Below are 24,220 nucleotides of genomic sequence, written 5' to 3' on the forward strand. Positions count from 1 at the left end.
AATAGAGCACTACAGCAAAGAGCTCACCTTGCATAGTACGTCTTCCAGTTGCAGGCAATGGAAATGAGCTGAAGCATGAGCTGGACACAAGACAGCTTGAGAAAAACCTCTGCTGGCTCCCAGTAAAGCTGTGCTGGACCATACTCAATCAGGAACTCCATCATCTCCACAATCTGCTCATGAGTATAGGAGCAGGCCTGCAGGGTCCAAGGGACACCATTAGATCACAAAGGTTACAAATTTGCACATCAAATCCCTCACTGCTGGGATTTAACTGAAAACTGCATCTATAAGATTAGACTACTCTGTGTCTTGAAGATTAAGTATTTACTTCCTGGTTTATTCCCCAACTATAAAAGAATACAGCAACTGTCACTATAATACACAATAATAAGCTTAAGGATAATATCCCTAAAGTTTCTTTACAGTCTCAGAAAGCTAAGGCAAATACAAGAAAAGAAGTTACAAATAATTAAAATTCTACTCTGCTTTTAAGCTACTAATCTAGTAGTTACTACACCATAATTCAATATACATTTATGCTAAAATACTAAAAAGGTTGCTAAAAATATTCAATTACAGTTTCTAAGTTTTGATGACAAAGCATACTGAATAAAAAAAAATCTACAAGTTTGCCTTTCAATATTTTTAATTACATGAGAAAGTAACATTTTATATACATTTTTTTGTTACTGAAAATAAGTGATTTCTGCAGAAGCAAAAACTCCCTTATATTTTTTTACTTCAGTTCCTTCAGAATATCATCATAAATTAAATTAGAAACCACAGGTGAATGTACTTTCTCAAAACCAGCAGCCCTAAAATCTGTTTTTAGACAACCTAACAAACAAACAAATCCCAAACAAATCAATAAAACCAGATTTGCAGGGAGAAATCAGGGGAAAAAATCATGGCCAAGACTATGGATTATTATCTATCTGGATCTCACAGGTCATTTCTAAAAACAGTAGTGTTCAAAAGACATTTCAGTTATCATAATCAAATTAAGCTTATTTCTGAGTTTTTCAGCATTAAGTACCTCTATACATATACAAATTTTGTCATTTCAGAGATTCACAGCACAGAAAATACAAATATCAAACACAAATATTTGATATTTGTATCAAATACAAGTATCAAAACCAACTTGCCTTTGAGTTTTTGAGAGATGGAAAGGGAATCAGAGCACATGAGCAGGAGCCTTAATCAAATGTAATTCAGACAAACCTCTAGAGCTCCTCTGTATTTCCCTATTACAGTGCCATTCCAGACGACAGGAAAAGGGTACAAATAAAACAACTGCAGCCTGCCTAGGTATTGCACTGGCTTCAAAGGGTATCTACACATGTCTGCAGCTTGGATTCAACTGAGAAATGCAACAACCTCATGAAAAGCCTGCAACGTGCTCCTCACCTTGTAGGGGGGCTGTGGATGGACCAGGATGCCGCCCTCAGTGCGCTGCAGCGACTGCTTCACCTGCTCCAGTTTGATGGCAAGGTGAGCCTCGAAGTAGCGGCGCAGCGCCATGCAGGTGTGCTTCCCCGTCTGGCGACTGGCAAAGATCTCATCATCACTCAGGAGGGCTCCTTGGTCTTCCAGGTTTAAGATCTCCAGAGTGCTTATCTTCAGAAAGAAGTTGGGTATGGGAAAAAGTTTCATCAGCTCACTCTTCAGAAAAAAAAAAGCTTTTACATCTTTCAGCTGCTCTCGTACCAAACCCTAACACTGCCTTTGCTGTACAGGACATAGAAGCACACTGAGAACTGACAAAGGCTGGCTGAACAGAAAAGGGTCTCTGTGTGGGTAACCAGCCAAAATTGAACCATGCCCTCTCCTTCACTATCCATGAAGACAGAAATCACAGAATCACATGAATGAACAGCAACACTCTGAAGACATTGCAGCTTTTCTACATGAATGGTGTCTTGAACTTGTGCCCAGAAGGTACCACAGCTCCTGCAGCACACACACAGCCATTCCTCTCCTGGAACAAGGCTCATTTATCCACATCCAACAGGGTGCACATCTATGTGGAGTGGCAAGAAACATCTGGACTACCACTAAGCCACCACTGTTTGAATGAGTATTGCTTAACCCAGGAGTTGCACCAAAAAGCTCCCAAAGGGTATAAAGTCTCTAGACAATAATCATAATAATAAAAATAATAAAGATAAAAGGATGCATGTGAGCGTTGCTTAGAAAACTCAACCCACCTCTCCATTTCTTGGAAACTGAGAAGCAAAAACCCCAAACAAAAACAAAAACCAAAAAGAACAAAACTCTACACAGTTGCATTTACAGTGTGCAAAGCCTGCCACTAAACCCCTGTTCCCTACTTAAAGCCACAGCCCTTACCAGGTTAACCAGACGCCGCAACCCATCGTGCCTATCAAAGAGCTCCAGGACAGCACGGAAGGAGAAGCAAATGGAGAAGAACATGGTGGCATGGCAGCAGCCCGAGGCATGGGAGCACTCCATCAGCCACAAGGTGTAGTTCACTACATCTGAAAGCACATTATGGGGGTGCATGCACACCTAGAAAGCAAAAGAACATTCTTGAGGAAGACTTCAAACATTGCTTAAGAGATTTGGTCCAAGGAGAATGAAGAGTCTTTGAGAAGCAGAGGACAAGCATCAGCTATTTTCAGCTTGACTTTTTACATCTGAGACATGAAATAAAAAGTCCCATTTCCAGACCAGTAAAAAAAGCTGCTGACTAATAAAGACTAATAAAGAGTATGATTTGGCAATGTAGGACTAGAAATTGGTCTATTCCCAGAGTAAAGCACAATGAATACAGCAGCCTTAGTGTAGTATAATTCAAGAGTCCTCCTCCATACCACTTCCACATATCCAAGGAATGCTTCACTAGAGGCAGACAAATTTCCACTGAAGAAACACAAATTCTGCTCAGTGAAACCAAGTACCACATGCTATGTAAAGGCACTAGCAAACTCTGGCAGCACTGAAGCCTAGGGGAATTGCAAGGATTGCTAAATCCAAGTCAAAAGCCTGACTTCTCTCTGGAAACAGACAACTGAGATGGTCTTTTCCTGCTCTCAGACCATGCCCCCAAGATGTGCAGACCATACACTCAGAACTGCACTTTTGCATTTGCCTATTTACTTCTACTGAGGAGGAACTGGGAACCCTCTGTCAGGGTCAGTGACAAGAGGAACTGAAGTGCTGGCACCAGCTGCTGGGTGCCAAGTTAGCAAAGTTTTCTATCTCTTTTCTGCTGCTGGATATACTGTTGGATATACTCAAAGAATGCAGTGCTACCAGCTTCAGACCTGAGGTCTGGCATGGACTATTTGACAAGTGACTGTATCAATGTACCACAGACACCTGCTCAGACTGGGGATAATATCTGGCAGAACATCTGGAACCATGCATGAGGAAAAACAATTGCAGATGTAGTAGTCTATTGGAACAGACAGGAAAAAAAAGGCTAATGAGAATGAAGGAGTTTTTGGTTGGGATTTTTTGAAGGAAAGAGGGAAGAATAGAATGAAAAGGGTGATTAAAGCATTAAGACAAGGCTGACAAGATCTTCAGTTAACTCCCTAGGAACTGACATCCACACCCTTAAAACAAAACACTGTTATTCATATACACACCTCGAAACAATATACTATTATTCATATACCTCCTAATGCCTCTGCATATATCAATTAATCATCCATATAAATTTGCTTTTAAGCTTAGGAGATGTTTATTCGCTGTTTGAACACAGGTGAAAACACTGAGAAATTATGGGAATCACTGCAGTTAAAGTACAATAACAACTCTTACCCTCTCCATGGCATCTTGATTGTACGACAAGTAATACAAACACATGGACACGCCTGTTGCTGCCATAGAAGGACGAGGAATCTCCAGCAACTTTTGCACTCCTCCATGAGCAACAAACTCTGTAGCAAACTTGTTGTGCAACAGCAATGATGCCAAATGCTAAGGAATCATAAAAGCAGATTAGACTAGGATTCTTGAAATATCAATTCCATCTCCACCCCATAGAAAAACAGACAGCAGAAAAAGTAACTGCGTTGTGCACCTCACTTCCTCCTCCCATTACATTTAATCCAGAATACAATATTTATCCCAATGACAAAACCAAAAGAGGCACTACAAGTTTTTTTTTTACATATCTTGCAAAAGAAATACAAGAAAAGCAGTTGGATAATTTCTGAGCAACTCAGAAATTATCCAACAGGCCACCTTAAGGTCTTTCTGTTGTTTTCAAATTCACTCACTTTCTATTATCACCACTAACTATTTAAATTTCCATTCATATTTTGATTATGACATATTGGTGACAAAGGAATTTTACAAAATGAGGTGTAAAGGCAAATAAAGGGAAGCCTGCAGCTGCACTGAAGTGCACTGCACACTGCTTTTCTGTATTACCTACATCTTAAGAGGAAACAGTAAGAGCCACTGTAAATCCCACTCTACTCCCAACTGAAGTAACCTACAGCTACTCTAGGAACACTGCTCCTTCAAAATAAATTCTCAGGCAAATGACAAAGATACAGAGGGGAAGGCTCTGCGGAGCCTCCTCAGGGGAGGATCAAAGGCAGAGAAGGTATTGTGAAAGAGGGAAAGGATGCATAGAAAAGATTAACTTGTGCTGCTGCACTGCAGGTTTCGTTTGAATGAGGCTATTTTGTGAGGCTTTTTACCTTGGGGAGGTAACCTTAAAGTCTACTCACACAAAACTAGTATTTAAACCACTGAGATCAGAGATGTCATGTTGGGGCTTCTGGGAGTTAGATGTTCGTGCTCCTTACTCCTCATAAGTGTCCTTTGAGATGGCAGGCAGTGGAATAAAAACCAGGAATGCCATCTAAGGGCAGCATGAACACAATCATTTGGCAGAAAAAAGAATTTTTATAATCTTCAGATAGGTAGATGAAAGGCGAACTTAATGGCCCTTCCTGCACAATTAAGATCTTTTTATTCCCTCCTTCCTTTCCTGTTTTTTGCATTTTAAGTGCTTGACACTTCAAAAATCAAAAGCTGTAATGCATTCAGCTTGAGTGAAAGCCACTTCCAATCCCAGGAAATGCTGCAAGACATCAACCTAAAGAAGATGAGCACTTGCCTCTGACACATAGCAAGCATATATTACATGTTTTTACAATGTTTATGGTATATTTTATATATTTTGAAAGTAACTTACCTTAAGGGCTTCAAAAGTGAGCAGCACATCGTTGGTTCGCTTCAAATCAATGTAGTACATCATCAGCTCCCTTGATCCCAGTTGCATAAAGATGGGTAGCAGCTGAGAAAACAAAAATGGGACACTAGCTGAATGTTTCATGGGAATTACAAGGTCTCTTCTGGTTTATACTCTCTCAAACCCCCAGTTTTCCCCTATTAGCAGATACCTGTTATGAGAGGTCAGAGGTAACCAGCTCCATCCATAGGAAGCAATAAAGGTTAACAGACCTCTTGTAATACATCTGCTGACTGCAGCAAGGTGCATGGCAGCTGCCACACGGAAATCTTAAGACTCTCCTCCAAGTGCGGCTATGGAAGTCCACACAGAAACCACCCTGGAGAGAGGCTCCACCTTCCATCTGTGCAAAGACAACTACCCAACAACTGAACAGAAAAAACAGGAGAGCAGGGCAACAGACCAAAACCCTTTGCATCATTCTTGTAACACCTTTATGCTGCTAATTCCTATTTTTATAGCCTATTATTGCTGGCATATGAAGCAATTCAGTCTGCATGCAGGATGTTAGGGGGTAATGGTTTCACTGGCTCTCACAGAAACAAGGCACACATGTGCACACACAAGATCTACCACAAAGCAAAACTGTGTTGCTTTGTTCTGTTACTAATTAAGGTAAACCACAAAAAAAAAAAAAAAAAACCAAAAAACAAACAAACAAAAAAAAACCCACAAAAAAAAAAAACCACCATTCTTTGGTAAATCTGATACAGCCACCTTATTTTGTCCATTTATGTACTATCAGTTATCAAAAGCATCTGCATAACATGGGCCCTGCCACTTCTCCTGAAAACTACTACAGAGGTTACACAAACCACTTCATTTAGAATTTCAACTTGACTATTTACTCAGACTTTTACTTGCAGAACTCTATTATATCCACCACAGGAAACAGGAAATGTCTGCATTTCAAACAAAGCTTCCAAGCACCAAATTTAGCAGGAACATGGGACAAAATCCCCAGGGCCATGCTCCAACTACTAGACCACACATCTGCTAGGTTCAGGTTTGAGTATTACCTACCAAGTAATATTCAAACTAATGACTTCATCAGCCTAGAAGTCATCAACAACTCAGGAAAAGTTACCAGTATTAATCATGACAGGAAATATCAGAGCGTGATATAGCAGTTCTGCCAATTTCCCCCCCCAGCTCCTCTCAGCTTTGTACAGAGAATTAGAGCACAGAGTGCTTCCTCCCACCTTCATATGCTCACCTCTTGGTACTCCCCCAGGGGAGTCAGGTACTGAAGAATCAGCCTCTGCTCTATGGCAGGAGTCAAGGGGTAAAGCGTGTAATTAGTGCCAATCACCCACGGGGACATTTCTGACCAGCTGCTGTTGGACAGTTCCACAAACATCCGCTCTGGTTCCGAGGTGGAGAAGCCCAGCTTCTGCTTGGCCTTCCGGAAGCCGTCTCTTTCATGCTGTTTCCCTGATTTGCTTCTTCTGAGTCCCCCATCATCTAGCTTTGTAGCAGAGTTTACTCTGCTACTGGTCTTATGACTTGAATCGAGATGAAAGGAGATCTCCATATCACCAGAAACTTCTTCTTGCTCTCCATCTACTGTCATCTCCCCATAATCCATATCCACAGCCTCTTCATCGAGGGGCAGCAGAGGATCTGATGGCACTTTCCGAGGACTGGGGCGCTTGTTTTCCTGTTTTGTGGTCATTTCAGTGACCTGCAACTCTCGTAGCCGACGGAGCACTAGAGCCACCTGATTCAGAAAAGCAGCACTCATGAGAATACACTCCTTGCTTTGATCATGCAACTCATCTCAGCCATATTTTTTGTTATCATCATATAACCCCTCCACAGCATACAGTGCTGAGTATGCTGTGGTGTACATTTGCCCAGAGAAATAACTTCAAAGTGACTGAGAGAACTGAAATCCATTTTGCTACAGCAGCTCTCATTCTAAAATATCAGCACCGTGTCTCCCATGTGAAAAGGAAGTGGCTGGAAAGTCAGTAGGAGCAGATGAGCTATAGTGGTGCTAACAGAACCACATACCAGTTTGCAGCATCCTTCCACCATCCCTGCCCAGCCTGATAAAGGAAACATTCCCTTTGGAAGCAGCAGCTTTGGTAAATCACAGTTCCACGAAACCAAAGGTCATGCTTTTACTTTTAATGTTTAGAAGAGAAGTCATAGCTGTCTCCATGTTGACTCACCTTTCATTTTAAAACCTCTGTCTGGTGGGCAAATCACAATGTGCAATAGTTACAGATGGAGAGCTTCTGAAAGTTGTTCTTTAAGGAAAGTATGAATATAAGCCTCATTAAAAAGTAAAGTATTTGACTTCTTAGGTTTCCATTGGCATTTGGAAAACAACTGCTGTTAACAGAATATCAGGCTGCATGTTTCAACTCAGGCAGGAAAGGATGGAAACCATGACCCTTACAGAGAGTACTACAACCACTGCAAGACTCATATATTAACCTGTGAATGTGAGCTGCCCATAAATAAAATTTATAAAGAGGTAACTGCTCCACAAAGAGAAAGTGATGGAGAGATCATTACCAATTGGGAGTTCTCATCCCTGTAATTTGCAGCAATGTCCTGATTTTCCATAGCTCCCCCCAACAGTCCTGTTGCATACGTCCTTAGTGGCTGATCAGCCTCTCGTGCCCATTTAAAGAGATTTTCAACTATGCCTTCCTAGAAGGGAGAAAACAAGAAACCATTTCTAACAGTTACATTTCATCTTTAACTTCTCAGTCCCAGTGAAAGCATCTGTTGGGAAGAATTCTCTCTTATTACAGTAATGACCAGGCTGGATTTCCTACCAAGTACCAAGCATGCAATGAATAAAAATAACTGCTGAAAAAAAAAAAAAAAAAAAAAAAAAAAAAAAAAAAAAAAAAAAAAAAAACAAAAAAAAAAAAAAAAAAAAAAAAAAAAAAAAAAAAAAAAAAAAAAAACCCACACAAAAAAAAAAAAAACCCAACAAACCAACAAAAAAACCACCCCAAAAACCTAAATCTTCAAGCTGCATGAAACTATGACCAAGCATCAGATATCTGGATTTGCACACCTGCAAAAAGTGGCCAGTCAAGGTACATCCTGGGAGGCAGCAAAACACTTCAGGTATGAATTAATCCAAACTAACAAGCCCAAAGTCCTGGTCAGCTTCACTAATAAAAATCTCCAGCAATTTAGCAAATTTCAAATAACCTGTGTTGAACTTATATAAAATGAAATGAAATTTGGCTAAATTTAAAACAGATAATTAGAAAAACAACGGTTTAGAATGAAAGATCATTTTTTTTCCTCTAAATTGCCAGTGGATTCAAAAACATCAACAACAATTATCATGACAGAAATCTTGCCCATAATTTGAATTACAGGTACAATATAATAGAAGATCAGAGAAAAGTAATAATGAAGAGACACATTTTAACAGGAACTCAGCTTACAGATTTTTACTGCCTGTTATATACTTAAAGACAATTGCATTATTATTTCAATGCTCTTATGTAATCAAAAAAAAGTCTAACTGATGAGCTGTGAAATCCCTTGGTCGCTAGAGGGCCTCTTTGTGACAAGAACAAAACCCTCTTCCCAAAGCCTCCTATGTACAGGAGTCCTAAGTGCCAGAACAGAGCTCTAGATATTCTCAAGTCAAAAGGAAAGAAGTCCCTCAGTGCAAAACTTAATTTCATTTCAGTTTACAGAGAGCTTTTGTCCCTGGAAAGAGATAGCTTTATCCTCTTCAAACGGGGAATTACTGTTTTGGTTTTAAATTTTTTTTTGATCAAGGCTTCCCATCCTCAGCTTTTGGACAGATCACAAAGCTCAAACTAAATTAAATCTTTCACAAAGGGAGCACATTATTTTCTTTTATCATGCTTTAGAATTCATCTGCATATTTCCAATAGTAGATAAATTAATTTAGAACTTCTATATACAGCACTGCCTCATTTCCAAACTTCAGTAAAATATTAATTCTAACAGATGAGGAAACTGTGGCTTGAGCAAAATTCACTTTCTCCTTACTTGCCACTCTGTGTGCATTCCTTCAGAACAACTCATTTGTCAACATGTGAAGTCTGGTTCAGCTGTCCATCACAGCTGCAGATAATGCCCACAAAGCTTGTGGATTTTAGACTGCTTAGTTAAAGTATGACTTGCTTATCACTTAGCTCTAGGAAAGCTATTGCTCGGCCAGAGCTGGGGATTACTGGGCAAGTCCTCCAGGTTCTATACAGCCTGCTCCATTCACAGGCCTAAAGTAACACTTCCCAAAACATTACATTAAATTCCAGCTCCTCTGTTTCAATCAGTCACATCACACTTGACAAAGCTATGAAATACTTAAGATTTGATTAATTGAACAAGTCAAGAGCAAAAAGCCCCAAACCGCTAGTGAGCCTGAACAGACTGGCTCTCAGACACAGGATTTTAATATGGCTTTTTACTGGCTTCTCCTTTGGGAAATCATGTTGGAGTACAAAATAAAAAAAGCTTAAAACCCAAGCTTTAGTGCAGGTGATACCTTTTCCTGGAAGACAACAGCTGTTTCCAGTCCTGGCATGATGTCCAGCAGAAGTCTGCAGGCAGCAGTGTTTAGTGGAGGTTCTCTGCTTGTCATCACATAAGCATTCACTAGCTGGAGAAGATCAGGAACAGCACTGGTTTAAAATTCAACTCTGACCAAACCCAGAGCAGTGAAAGCCTTACAGCTCCCATGGCAGGAAAATAATTAAGTAAGGAATGCCAGTCTTAGCCCTGGATCTCAACACGACCAGCCTTTAGCCTGCACCCTCAGTGCCTTAGAAGTCAAAACTACTTCTCAGAGAAGCAGAGAGCCTCTGATCAGCTGTTGACTAAATATCTATCTTGAACTGATTTGTAAAGACAAAAGCCTTGAAAAACTGTAACAGTAGAAACATTAAAAAATATTTTTTCATTAACACAAGAAATTGTACATTTTTAACTGCACATGTATTTCCTTATCACTTACAGTTTAAGACAGAGAGAGACATGCAAGCAATCTGTCAGAATCCTTCCAGCAATGTGTACTGGTGCCTGCAGGCATGCAAAGGTAACAAAATTCTAGCTATTGAGTCATGTTAGGATTTAGCAATGCAAGTGGAAAGGCAGACTCTTGCCTCCTCCTGATTCTCTGCCTGAGTCTTCTAGAGCTGACATGCTCTTCTGTTCCTGCAGAAAGTCCAGTAGTTCCAAGCACTCAGACACAAGGCACTGGAATTAGTGGTATTTCCATTATAGAAAGAAATTATGCTTTTGGACTTGTATTAGAGAAGACCCATTTTCTTTAAAGAGACTGATAAACTTTGAAAACAACTAATTCAGTTGTTGCTACAAACATTCCAATAGCTCATTAACTCCTCTTTACCTGAGTGACTCTAACAGTGGCAAAAGAGTTGCTCTTAAACCCAACTTAAAAACTAGTATAATGGAAAAAGAGAATTCTGACACTACTAAAATAAATATTAAACAAGTAACAAGGTCAACCAGCACAGAGGAAATAAAAGCTATAAGGTGGTGTGAAGAATTGACAAAGAAAGTTCTCAGAGAAAACCTACCGCATTCATGAAATCATCATTCTTGAAGAGTATCCTCAGTAAGTGACCAAGCATGCACTCTGGATCTGCCCGACCTGTGGGACAAACAGGAACACAGGAAAACACTCACCTTCCTACCTCAAGATGCCAACATTAATATTGAACTGCTACCTTCAAACTGACTGTGGGATGCTCTAGAGTCAGCACTACAGAGCACAACTTCCCAGTAAAAAGCAGTGTCAAACCTCTCAATCAGCAGTTGGTACATTCAGGCTAAAAGCTGTTTACTTCTGAATATGAGCTACCAGGTAAGGCTGGGACACAGCTGGTGCTGTCACCACTGCTCAGGACACCTCACCTGGGTGTCGGTCATCAAACGGGTCTGGGTCCCCTTTGCGGTACTCTTCAGTCTCCTTCTCGATCAGCTCGGACATTCTGCAGCAGGAACACAAAGTGAGCAGAATTCACACTCCTGGAGCACAGCTCCTCACAGTCACACATCTGACAGAGCCCTCCAAACCAGCCCATCAGCTTTCACCAGTGCTCAGTGCCACCTGAGGATTTCTGACTGTCCACTATAGAGGGGGGATACACTGGCCTCTACTATCTCATTTTTAGCTCCAGACTGCACTGAACCCATAGCAACACCCCAGAGATGCATAAACTTTGACACTCTGAAGGGCCAACACCTTTTATGTACTCATGCTAGACTCCTTGTGGTATTCTACACACAGTGTAGAGAACTAGAGTAAATAAAGGGCTTGAGCAGTACTTCTTACCACCACAGTGCCTTTTGCAGCAGAGCAAGTCCTGAACAGGTAACTTATTCCTCCCCTTTGTTCAGTCTGTGCAGGGGCAGCTGTTCAAATTGTCTGCACAGTTTTTTGTTATTCTGCACATTAAATTTCAATTGTGTTGTAGAATTAAATATAAATATTTCATAAATATTAAATACTTTTATTAAGTGCTGTGTAACCTCTATTCAGTTATCAACTTTTTACCATGCGTCAACTACCACCACGGATAAGACAAGGAGAAACTCAGCCAGCTCCGTGTTCACATATCTTTAAAATACATTAAATGCTCCTCTCTATCAGAAAAACAAAATTGAGTTGTTTTGGTGCTTGCCTTCCCCTAAACTTAGAAGCAGCCTCAGCAGACATAAGAAATCCTATGCTCTAACTCATTTAGAATAAGCAGTAAGAGAATTAATTATTATTTTTATTTACACAAAATCAAGAAGAGCAAAATTATCTCATGGTCAAGCAATAAATAACTCCATAGTCATTCACTGTCCTTCTCCATGTAGTGTTACAGCAAAAACATATGCAGTTTGAGGAGAAATAAAGAGCACTCAATTCAATTGAAAAAACATTAGGAAATTAAATCTCATTTCCTTGGTATAAAACATTATTCCTTCCCCTCTACAGAGATCCAGAGTGGGAGGCAGCAGCTATGTGTAGCACAGCATTTTAAAACAAGGTCTTAATACCTCACAGTAGTTATCTAGGCAGAGTTTATCACAGGGGAGGGAAAACTGCTGGAAGGCTGCAGTAATCCCTAGAAAAATATTTGTCTTTCACAGAGTATTTCCCTTGCAGAACACTGCTGACTTCTATTCCATGCCTGTTACTTTCCAGAAAATACCCAATGTTCCCAGGCATGACTAGAGGCAAAAATGTACTTAGTCCTGCCTCTGTAAGCTACACTGACTTGCCAGTGTGACAGAGGATGACTCCTGCCAGATTCTAGGAACAGCAAATTAGCTCATTGGGAATGAGCAGAGAACTTTCTTGCTTGCCTTTGATCTAACAATTATCTTTCAACAAGCTGTTGATCTTGTGGGGTTCCAATATTTACTTTTATAAGCCTGATTGTGAAAGGATGCAAATTGTGTCCCTTGTTAATAATAGGTGGCACAGCTTGAGCTCTCAAGAAATTCTGGCAGAAGCAAGTCACTTAAATACTCCACTGCCAGCTCCTCATTTTTTTCCATGAGAACTAATAGCTTGAGGGATGTCTGCTGACAGAAAACTCAGACAAATGGGGAGCTGGGAAACAGCACTCTCGCCTTGTCAGGTCTTTTGAGGTGATAATTAGCATTTTGGTGATGTGCCAGAAAGGACAGACAAGCAGCATGGAAAGTGAGCACAACACTCTGGCCAGTGCATCCTGTCTGGGTAGGCAGCCAAACAGCAAGCCAGCTCCCAGTGCTTTCAGGGACAATAACATTATCACAGGCACAAAGAAAGACAAATGTGAATCACTAATTATGGAGGGTTTTGAGACAATTATTTACAACTCTTTGACCAAAATTAAAAAAAAAACCCACAAAAAAACCCCACACAAACATTGCCTCTTTGAAATTTACCTTCAAAAATCAAAAAAAGGAGAAAAATCAAGCTTGCTTACAATACCCTTCTTTTAGCCAACACATACAAAGGTGGTTTGTGACTTGACTTAGATTTATCTATCTAGATCCAACAGCTTTGTCAATTCTCAATTGAAGCAAATGAGTGTCAAATAACTACCAAAGCTCATTTCTGCCTTCTAACTTAGGCACCTGGTATACAGGGCTGTAACGAAACACAATTCACAAAACCACAGAACTTTTATTCAAGTTTCAAGATTTCTTTAATTCACTTGGCATTATACTGGTTCTGTAGACACTACAATTTCTGCAGACAAGATGTAGGATTTACACTGAGCCTTTCACTTCTAATTTTTTTTTTTTTTTTTTTCTCTTTACAACTGTGTTTGGAAAGTCAGTCAGATCCTCATTTCCACTTGCCACAAACTCAGCTCACCTTGGGAGAGGGGAAGGAAGACAGGGGTATACAGAAAACTTTGTCAACTTTGTAAGGCCCCCAGTGATCTAGATGGAACAACAAAGCCATCCTAATCCTGCTTTGTGTCATCACCTGGCATTAACGACCAACTTGAGCCTTTACAGCAGATTGCCAGAGCATAAGGTGCTCTAGGATCCCACACCACAGCACAGCTGGTTTGTGGAGATGAAGTTACAGTGTTAAACTGCTGATTTATTCCCTTGATGAAAGGGGCTCCTGGGACACAATAAATTATCTGAGTCTCACGATTTGCCTGATTGGTTGAACATGACTTGCATCCAGTCTATGAAGTAAGACTATTACAGGATCATTTCAAATTACAATGTTTTCAAAACCATGTATATTACATATCTGATTTTTGCTGATAGGCTTTCCGAGCAATTTCTTCCGTTCATACCTTCTAACACTCAAGTGTTTGTAAATCCAGCTTTTTGGAAGTGACAACTCAGCTGTGGTTTGTAACTGGTGCTATAACTGTTACTGTCCTTGTCCTGGTACTGCACTCCCACCTGTGCTGCCTCAGCATCACATTCAACAGAACCCTATCCACACAGGGAAATTTTCTTTCATTTGGCTTACAAGGAGGAAGGAAGTAGAGAAATATCACTCACCAACAAGTATAACCACAGCTCCCTCTGCCCTAAGACCAAACCAATATGCAAGCGCATTGCTCTGCCTCAAGACATTGGCACTGCAAGCTCCAGTTGGTGAAGATTCCTCAGGAGCATCTCTACAAGCAACTCTAAATATCTAAAACTCTCTCCTACAAACAGAAACATGGCTCTCATTGATAACTGAAGCACTGTAAATCTATTTTCTGATTTTAACTTCTGGTGAAATCCCCATGCTACCTTAAATAAATCTGTACTATCTCTACTAAAGCAAAAATACCCAAGCCTTCACCACTCATAACCACTCTGCCTGCTGCACAGAAACCTTGAGAATCAACATAGTTATCAGACTTGTCTGAGCATAAATAATACAAGGAGCTCCAGGAGCCGAGGGGGAGCAAGAAGTGCCAGACTGCTATAAGCATTAAAAAAATACATGTTTAGTTGAAATGTCTTTAAATTTCTTAGACTACAGTAAATTTCTGGTTATGCCTACAAGAAAAAGCCTTGAAATAGCACACGTTTCCTTCAGACAATACACAAAGATACACCAAAACCTGTCTCATTATTTTCAAGAGACCCACTAATTTTCAAGTGTTTAGGGTTGGCTTTCTATTGCTCATCTCCTCCTCCTATGCTGCTATTTTTAAAATGCAGTAAGAACAGCAAAGAAGTTGTGCCCAGTGGATGAGGCACAGAACAGACCTGACCAAAGAACCTCCACCAGATTCCTGTTACTTCCACCCAGTGCCAGCTCCAGCTCTGTGCACTGACTTGTCTGACCCAACAAGGTAGAAGAGACACCTAGACTGCTCCTAAACTGCAGAGCAGTTGAGTCCTGCACACATTAGGCAGGCCATGGATCTGCCAGCAGAGCAGTGAGAAACAGGGGGAATTTCTGCAAACCTCCCCTTAAAGCAGGAATAATGTCAGTCTACACAAATGAAGCCTGGCTTGGGAAAACACAAATGTAACTGATTATTCAAATCTTTCTTTTGTACTAGATACTGTCTTATAATTAATGGTGTTACCTAAACAGCCCCAAATAATTTACTGGTCCAGGGCATTTTTCTTGCAATACAATGCCAGTCGACCATCACACAGCTTAAAAAACAATCAGGTTTTAAAATTTCACTTTAAACATGCCCTATGAGCTTCACTAATACCTTCTCAATATAGTTCCTCCTACTCATCCTACTCTCACCCTTTCATTTAATCTGATCAATGTCACTGCAATCTCAAACCCCTCACATCTTGCTTCCCATCTCAATGAATGTTTTACAAGCCTCAAGTGAAGATACCAAAGTTATTTCAAACATTTAATGATGCTCCTGACTTCTCCTATTTCAGAGAATTTGTAGAGACAGGGTAAGATGTCATTAAAAGTTTTTATTTAAATACCACACTAACAGTTCATTCTCTAGACCAGGAAAATGAATTACAGGTTATCAGGTATGTGAACACCTCAAGAAAAAAACAAGGTAAAAGCTGCTGTCATGTAACTTCAGCCATTCAGCTTTAGGGATTTGCTTAATAGATCTTACCTGGTGAGAATAGGGACCATGTCTTGCCCGCTGCCATGTTCTTTCTCCCATTGCTCAAGCAAAGTAGTGAGCTCAGCCTTGGAGTCCACATGCCCAGATCCTGAAGTCATGGCTTAGCCTAAGGCAGAGGTAACAACCAGGGGAAAAAAATGGGATTAAAATGAGCAAGAAATCCCACTCTTTTACTGTATTCTTTGAAACAATCTAAATCAAATATTACAAGTCATTTGAAAGAGGCAAATAATACTCAGCAAAAAGGAGTGAGAAGACAAAGTGACAGAACGGTGCTTTCAAATATGAAAGTTTCTTTCTGGTCCTTTGCCTGCAGACTAAAGAACATGTGCACCTCTGAACACAAGTCCTGACTGGTGCTCCCCAGCCCTGACCAGGCTGTTTGGAATGCACAGCTCACCACAGCTGTGTTCACTGCCTGACCCTTTTAAAAGCTCTACCTCAACTCCATGAGCAGACCTGAGTTACCCTTTGTGGTGATTTACTCAAGAACCAACCCAGCCAGGACAGCAAGATTGTGATCAGTGTCGTTATCCCAGTTTAATGCCCTGCAGGCAGCGGTGGAGGTGCCAACAAACTCCTGAGGCCCACAGTGCTGAGGAGCAGAGGCAGCCCCCGAGTGCTGCGGGCAGTGGGAGCAGTCCCAGGACAGCTGTGGTGGCAAAGAGCTGGGCAGCACTCCTCCAGGGCTTCCACTGCTCCTCCAGGGCCTGCCCCGCTCCCCCAGGGCTTCCACTGCTCCTCCAGGGCCTGCCCCTTCCACTGCTCCCCCAGGGCCTGCCCCACTCCCCCAGGGCCTGCCCCATTCCCCCAGGGCCTCCAAGAACAGCCAGTGGCTCCAGCAGAAAGGAAGGATGATCACACGAGGGAGCACTGGAGCAATCACTTCAGATTTATCAGCCTTTACTTGCATGACAGCAGTTGACAGAAGATTTATCTTCCCATCCTCAAAAGTGAGAAACTCCTACAGCACTGAATGACTTGTTGAAGTATCATTTAATGAAGGGAACTATCACTGTAGGTTCTGTTTAAGCCTTTAAATTTCCAGGTGTCAGCTTTTGCCGAACTGATAAAAACCTACTAGAAATATTACCAGCTTAAACTAGAACAAAATCTGTCTTGAGATACTGCCATGCCCCTAGTTTCCAACCTGACAGACTGATTGCTGTGAAGAGTTGTCATTTCTGGAGGAAGGAATACCCAAACCTAATTTATAAATTGACTTGGTATTGGAGGTAGGGTGAGTACAGCAAGCAAAACAGATTTTTTCACATTCAAAAACATACAAAGATTTTCAGCATTTCATTAGCCATAACATAGCCAATATCCATCTGTCATGAGATTAAATACCCATTTGTCATAACTGACCCAGAGAAAGAAGTTTCAAACCAGTGTTAAACACAGAAGTGTTTTAAGACAGTGACAAACACATCAACTCCTGAAATACATGTTCAGGAGTCAGTCAATAAAGGCAGCCATAGCATAGATTATACAGGCATTCATAGCCCAAGTTGTCTCTGAAAAACATCCCCACAATTTAACTGTGTGCTGGACAACTCCAATTGGTTTAAAACTTCTTCTCACTCAGGGAATGGATGAACAATCCTACAGTTCTACCTCATGTCTCATAGGTGCTTCTGAATTTAATGTACTGTGACTGGTTAGTTAAATGGGAAACAGGAAGTTAAGAACACTGGCTGAAGATTAAACTGGCAGAAACTGCACAAAAGTTATCACCCAAAGACTATGAAAAGATAAACCTGTGATTGCAAGAACATAATTTTGTTAAGTACTATATGCAGTGTACATATGCTAACAAAAAAACCCAACCTAAGCATGAAGAAAGATGATGCTTCCTAAATCACAAGTAATTATGATTTTATCTAGAGCACTTATTACTCATTCATTCATTTCAGAACTACATCAGGAAAGTCAATGCAAATGCATAAATTGCTTAGGAAGAAACACCACCTAGATGCAGGCAAAAACATAATGAGATTGTACACACAGACACACTCCCAAAACAACTTCAAAACTAAAAACTACTCCAAGCTCATTAAGTTCCATTTCCTTTTTCATTAACTGAACACCACTTGCCAGCAGCTCTTCAGAGCTTTTAAATATCACAGAAAAACATTCACACAAATCCACTCTGGGCCTCAGAATACAAGTGCTGTAACGGAATCCACATTCAACCATTTCAGACATCCCCATCTTCATTCTGTACTCAAGGGATATAGCAAAAAGGGCCCTGTGACCTCAGAGCTTGTACAGGGCCTGCGCAGGCTCCCCTGCAATCTGGAAAACAATTTACTTCATCTAACAACCCTTAACTGCTCCTGCTGGAAAATAGAAAAGGTCCAGCAATACCTGCAACAGGTCAACGAAGTCCCAGCCAGAAAGACCGCAGGAACTACTCACTGCCCTCTGGGACACCTTGTGCTATACCAAAAATCAAGTGAAAAAATCCCAGCTATCCCTAAAACCTGCCTCAATAAAGCTCATTATTGGTCTAAATAACTGGTACTGAGAGAGAGCTGTTTTCCTAAAATGAAGTTATAGCATAGAAATGCCACCCTTTCTACTGGGACACAGCAGTGACAATAAATGTCTTGCCAAGGCATCTCCTCTCTTCCACAAGCTTATCCCTTCCAATCTATTCAAATAAATACAATTATTTTAGATGGCACCACAGAAACGCCTACTGTGCTCACTTTTTTCAAGAATTTCACCTTAAATCAAAGTGAAGAGCTCTGCAGAGAAGACAAGAACATAAATGATATGAACTAACCTGTAACTGTCAGCTATATACCTGGCCTGGTGGAGAGGAAACCTGGGAGAACAGCTCTGACTTTCACTATTTCCCTTTTCAGCACAAGTTGCTGCAAAAATTCAATCTTAAATTGCTCTCCAAGAACCAGCAAAACCGATCAGATTTCAATGGGGGGGGGGGAGGGAGCAGAGTGATGTAATTTTTTTCTCTTAATAAGTTTTGAAAATCACAGCCTATTACAGATTTCATTTTGAATATCTAATAAGCTAAGGAATGGGATTTTTTCCCAAAAAGTGCTACTGCCAAAATATATTTAGAATCAATATTAACAAAACATAAAACACTAACTCAGAGGATTTGACTTTGAAAGACAAATATTTGCAGTCTCAACTACCACGGTGGCCACTGTAAACCCAGATGTGGCTGTTTCATCACACTGTGCTTGGTGCCCATGGCACTGCTGTAATGCCAAACACTGCCTGGTGCTGCTGTGCCACAGCAAAGCCTTTATGAGCATTTCTCTCTTCTGAGCTTAGCTGTAAGAATGTGACATTACAGGGAAACAAACCCAGAGAGCACTGAGACACAGATTCCTCAAGGTACTCTCATGTTTTTGAAACCTCTGACACTTGAGTGCTTGAGTCACCTTAGTGAGACACCTCTGAACAGCGAGGAAATAAAACTCCAGTGACCTCTAACCACAAACCTTGACTGAGTGCCTGGAACAGTTGGAGCAATTCAGCTCCACCCTTCTGTCCAATGGAGCCTCACACCAACTGCAACACCACCACAGCTCATTCTCTGACTGATGCTGAGCTCAGGGAAAGGATCAGCAGGTTCTGAACACACTGACTGCCCACAGATAAACATCTTAAAGCATGAAACCTCTTAGTGAATATAAATATACTTGTAAAATCTGAAAACCAACAGTTTGGTTATTTGGGAAACGAACACAAAAGGCCTAACTTAGCAATTTAAATGCAAAATGAATGAGCTATATAATAAAACCAAAACTTATACCGCAAGCAAAATTAAAAAAATATCTCCCCAAAACGACAATTTTGATCAACTTTGTAGGAAGATTGCACATTTAAACAAATGTGCACATTAATTGAACAGACAAAAATTACATGAAGATTTGTAATTCCACATGCACAGGGGCAACTCAAATTCTAATAACTGCACTTTGGGCCAGCTTAAATAGTCCAGTTTGACATTGGTCCCAAACTTGATTCTAAGTATGGCTAAGGACAAAATGTAGGGAAGACTAATGTAATGATGTACCACTAATGAGTTGGACTCTAGTTAATTGCCCAGCAAAGCTGAGCAGTACATTTGTAGGGTCTTTTATACTAATGCTTTAACACAAAGAATTCCTTACTTTAAGAAAAAATAAAATTCTCCCTTGCATCACAAATATCCTTTAAAGAGATGAGGCACCTGACAGCTATTTGTCTAAACCTGTTGAGCCTGAAACAAGCACGTGGAAGTTAAAGTATCACAAACCGTCAACACTGAAGTTCACTTGTGGAAATAATAAACCACCAAGTAAGAAAAGCCTCAGAATCTCTGGAGCATAAAACATGGTTTGGTGTCCTACACTGAGGGAAGTCTATGTTTGCTCAACTTCTTGTTTAACAGAGCTCCAAATTAGCTGTTATACTGAACATATCCCTAATGTTGCCTTTAAGCATTTGCTTAAAAACTCGGTTGTTGTGGGGTTTTTTCTTTCTTTCTTTTATTTTTTTTTTTTAATTAAGGTATTTTAAGGACAGGGGAAAACTACAAGGTTATTCAGTTTCCTGGAATTTCTCCTTTTACAAAACAAACTTAGAACTACGTTCTGATCTGGCAGGACAAGCCCAAAAAACAGGAACAAACTTCTGCTGTCTACAAAATAAGGGAGGAAAAAAAAAAAAAAACAAACAAAAAAAAACCCCGCTCCGTTTCAACATCAATTCCTCTTCGTGCGGCTACAAGGGGAAACACGCGGGCCGCACCTCGCGGGGGCGGCCGGTGACAGCTCCCGCGGGGTCCCGCACGGCCCGGCTCGGCGGGACGTACGGGCGGCCCCAACGTTTAGAGGTCGGCAGAGACCAGAGCGAAGGGAGCGAGGAGCCACAGATCCTCCCGCCCGAGCAGGCCCAGCGCAGGAGGAAGAGCCCGGCGCAGGGGGCGGGCCGGGCGGGGCGGCGCAGGCCCGGTCCCGCCGGGGGGGACGGGACGGGACGGGACGGGCCAGGGGGGGGACAGGCCAGGCCGGACCGGGCCCCCCGCCCCGAGGGCGCCCCCTAGCGCGGGGGCGGACCTGCAGCCAACCCCGCGCCCCTGAGGCGCCCCCCCCCCACACCCCGCGCCGCTGCTCCTGCCCGGCGCGGAGGCCGCGGCCGCCAACCGGCCCGGCGAGGCTCCGGGGAAGCGGCGGCGCGTCCCGCCCACCCCGACCCCGGTACCTGAGCGCTGCCCCGCGGTGCTGCCGCCGCCCCCGGCCCCTGCTGCCGGCCCCGCGCACCCCGCGGCGGCCGCGATCGCTGTGGAGGGCGCACACTTTTTTGCGTCACCGCGCTGCGTCACGGCGAGCGCGTCACGGCCGTGAGGGAGAGGGGCGGGGGCCACGCGCTCGGCTGGCCTGCCGGGAAAGGGAGTTCGCGCGGGGCGCATGCGCGTCCCGGGGCACTGACGCCGCAGAGGGTGCTGGGAGCTGTAGTTCGCGGGGCGCGCCGCCATTGCCCAGCGCCGTGTCTCCGGGCGGAGGAGTCGGTGCTGCACCAGGCGCTCTCCAGAGAGAGGGGCGAGGTTGTTGGCTCCGCGGCCCGGCGTGACACGGAGGAGCCGCCAAGCAGCAGCTGTCGGCCCCGATACCTGCGTGTCCGCCCCGATAGCGGCGTGTTGCTGGGCACGCCGCCATCCGCCCTGCAGCCCCACGGCGGGACCGTCACCAGCTGCGGCTGCTCTTCCTTTCTCAAGGTTGGACGGTGTTCGCTTTGTTGTTCACCTCCAGCTGGACAGCGAGGTGTTTCACAGGGAGGAGAGCTTGCAAGAGAGCTCGGATACCGAGCCTGCCGGCTCCTGCCCCGAGTGATTCCTCCTGTCTCCAGCTTGGGCAGGAACATCGTCCTGCTGCTTCACTCTTAAACGAGGGCTGATTTTGGCAGCTGTAGTTAAACCCCACAGCGGAACTGAGCACCCACCTCCACCTCTGCCCTGGACCATAGCAAAGGAGGAAGAGGAGACTCTCCTGAGTGTCTCAGGAAAACTTCTCTTCCCACGTTCCCACCCTTCCTGCAGCTGCTCATGACGAACTCCGGAGAGCTCCTCCACCTCCCAGTCCTTCCCTCCACCACTGCCGAAGTTATGCACCTGCCTGCGATGGGAGACTCTGTGTGCAAAGAAACCCTTCAGCCCTGCACAGCCCATCCCTGCGTGCCTTCCACGCGCAAAGTCGTCTGTTCCTCTGGGATTGCTTTTCTTTGTTGGTTCACTGTGGGAGTATCCCTGCTCTGTGTGCTTTCACAGTGGCCATGAGCTGTCACTCTGCACGGCCCCTTGCCCCGCTCTGTCGAGTGGAGAAGATCCACGTGCCCTCAGCGAAGTTACCATTGCTGAGGGGAAGGAAGATGTGGAAAAGCACACTCCTCACCATCAAAAGAATCAGACCTGCCTGCAGTGTTATTAGCCAGGAAAGATCATCACATCCACAGCTGCACCTTCCCCCCTTGCACGGCACCTGGCAGCCTCGAGGCAGCCGTGGGGCTGTTCAGGAGGAGCTGCAGAGGTCAGCATTCCCCTCCTCATCCCCACGTTCAAAGGGCTGAGAGCCAAATTAGGGTTTCCAGCTCCTGCCATATCTATGGTGCACTGGAGAAAGGGTCACTTCTCAGAGAAAGTGGTGTTCAGTTCCCAGCTCACCTGAGCCAGGTGAGGAGATTCAGAGCCTGCTGCTCAATGCCAGAGCCTGGCACGTTGCTGGCATGGGGCACAGCTTGCAGCCAGCCCCTGGCTCTGCCACAGCCTCCTCTACAAACTGCCTGAAATGCTCAGGCCTCCAGCTCCTGCATTTCCACATCTCAAAGATATTTGGGAAGGATTTAGTCCAACATTCTTGTTTCCCACAGGGCAGGTGGGAGTCCTGCTGGCTCACCTATCAGGAACAAGACAGCATGAAAGCAATGACATCCCAGTTCATGCTGCTGTGCTCTAGTAATTGCCCAGGTACTGGCAGAAGTCTTTCTCATAGAAGTATAAAATATGAATAAAAAAATGAGTAAATAAGGGAAAGAGGGCCCTCCCCCTCAAGGAAAAGCTTCATAAGTACCATTCCTATCTAAGATGTCCCACAGTGCCCACATTAATCCACTTTCTTGCACTGCAACTGCATAAATCCCTGCCCTGGGAAGTGTTTGCACAGGTAGAGATTCTGCTACCACACTTACAACATTTGACTGTCAGTCTTTATTAACTCCAGGACAATGAGTGCAACAGTGGGAATCCTGCAGCACTGGATGCAGTGAGTAAGCCCCCACCCTGACAACAACACTTCACCTTAATGATGAAATTGAAGGGAAAAAAGCCACAAAACAAATGCAAAATATGGTCATGGATTGCAGAGCAATGAAAAGGAGAGACCAGCAGGGAGCTGGCACCTCTTGCCCTGTGGGATCTTGTAGCTGAGAGAGAGGCCTGTGGTGTGCAAGGAAGGGAAGGTTCAGCTCCATAAGCTCCCCAGCCAGAAGAACAACATATTACACAGGTTGACCAGCTGATAGTAACAATGACTTCAGGCTGAGTCACAGTTTGAGGCTCCTTGAACAAAGGAACCACTTCTCCCCATTGCTGCCACAACCCAGATCACCTCACAACACTGTGGTTTACCAGGAGAGGATAAATCCATTTCATGGGGCCCTAATAAACTTCTAGACTTAAGGACAATTAGCTGTGGGATCAGAAGAGGAACAGCACTGTGGGAAAGGCCAGGAAGACACAAATTGTGTTTCCAAAGGATGCCTTGTGTACAGCCAGGGGTGGAAAATTGTCTGGAATGCTTCATCTCTCACAGGTGCTGGTAAAGGCAGAGAGCCCCAGACCCAGGCTCCAGGCTGCAGCTTCACCCTCTGCCTGATCAGACCTTCACTCTGAGAATGAGAAAAAGGCCATTATCCACAAAATCACAACATTCAGAGACGCCTCACCACAGCTGTCCTACAAGGAGAGGATAGGACAGATTCTTTAGTCTTCTAGGGGTGTTGATTGCTCACCTTGATCTCCAACACAGATCTACAGTGATAAAGTTTGTTGACTTCCTACACTTAACCTGTCATTAATTGCCCCATCCTCCTGAGGGACTCAGTTTGCTTGTCACCGTGTTTCTCCCTGCAGCTGACCTCCTGTTGAAGGGCAGCTGTGACAGTGCTTACTGCCCCAGCAGTGCCAGCCTCTGCAGCACAGTTTTGCTGGGTGACTCATAGCAGGTGAGTAGTGAGCCCAGGAACAGAGTTCAGTCCCAGCTGCAGCTGCACCCAGCACCCGGCTGGATTTCCCAGCAGCATCCAGGGAAGGGTACAATGCCGGGGCCTGAGCCTTTGGGAGGGTCCGAACCTGCCCTGCTCAGCTGCTCTTAAACTGAGGGAGTTTCTTTGCACCGCCCGTGCCCCGGGG

General features: G+C 43.4%; 1 protein-coding gene across 2 annotated transcripts in view; it reads right to left on the minus strand.

Moving 5' to 3' along the window:
* The window catches only part of DCAF1 (DDB1 and CUL4 associated factor 1), a 47,339-nt gene extending 26,186 nt beyond the window's left edge, over positions 1-21,153 (minus strand). For both annotated transcript variants that reach the window (XM_030228161.2, XM_050979221.1), the window contains exons 1-12: positions 21,019-21,153; positions 15,781-15,898; positions 11,135-11,211; positions 10,798-10,871; positions 9,744-9,857; positions 7,769-7,906; positions 6,459-6,962; positions 5,186-5,287; positions 3,796-3,954; positions 2,356-2,535; positions 1,414-1,623; positions 28-197 (exon numbers count right to left, since the gene is read on the minus strand). In XM_030228161.2, coding sequence (XP_030084021.1) covers positions 28-197; positions 1,414-1,623; positions 2,356-2,535; positions 3,796-3,954; positions 5,186-5,287; positions 6,459-6,962; positions 7,769-7,906; positions 9,744-9,857; positions 10,798-10,871; positions 11,135-11,211; positions 15,781-15,890 — 1,838 coding nt within the window. In that variant the 5' untranslated portion in view covers positions 15,891-15,898; positions 21,019-21,153. The remainder of the gene's footprint in view (positions 1-27; positions 198-1,413; positions 1,624-2,355; positions 2,536-3,795; positions 3,955-5,185; positions 5,288-6,458; positions 6,963-7,768; positions 7,907-9,743; positions 9,858-10,797; positions 10,872-11,134; positions 11,212-15,780; positions 15,899-21,018) is intronic.
* Between the last annotated feature and the right edge of the window lie 3,067 nt (positions 21,154-24,220).

Source organism: Serinus canaria, chromosome 12 (assembly GCF_022539315.1).
Source record: "Serinus canaria isolate serCan28SL12 chromosome 12, serCan2020, whole genome shotgun sequence".
NCBI classification, from domain to species: Eukaryota; Metazoa; Chordata; class Aves; order Passeriformes; family Fringillidae; genus Serinus; species Serinus canaria.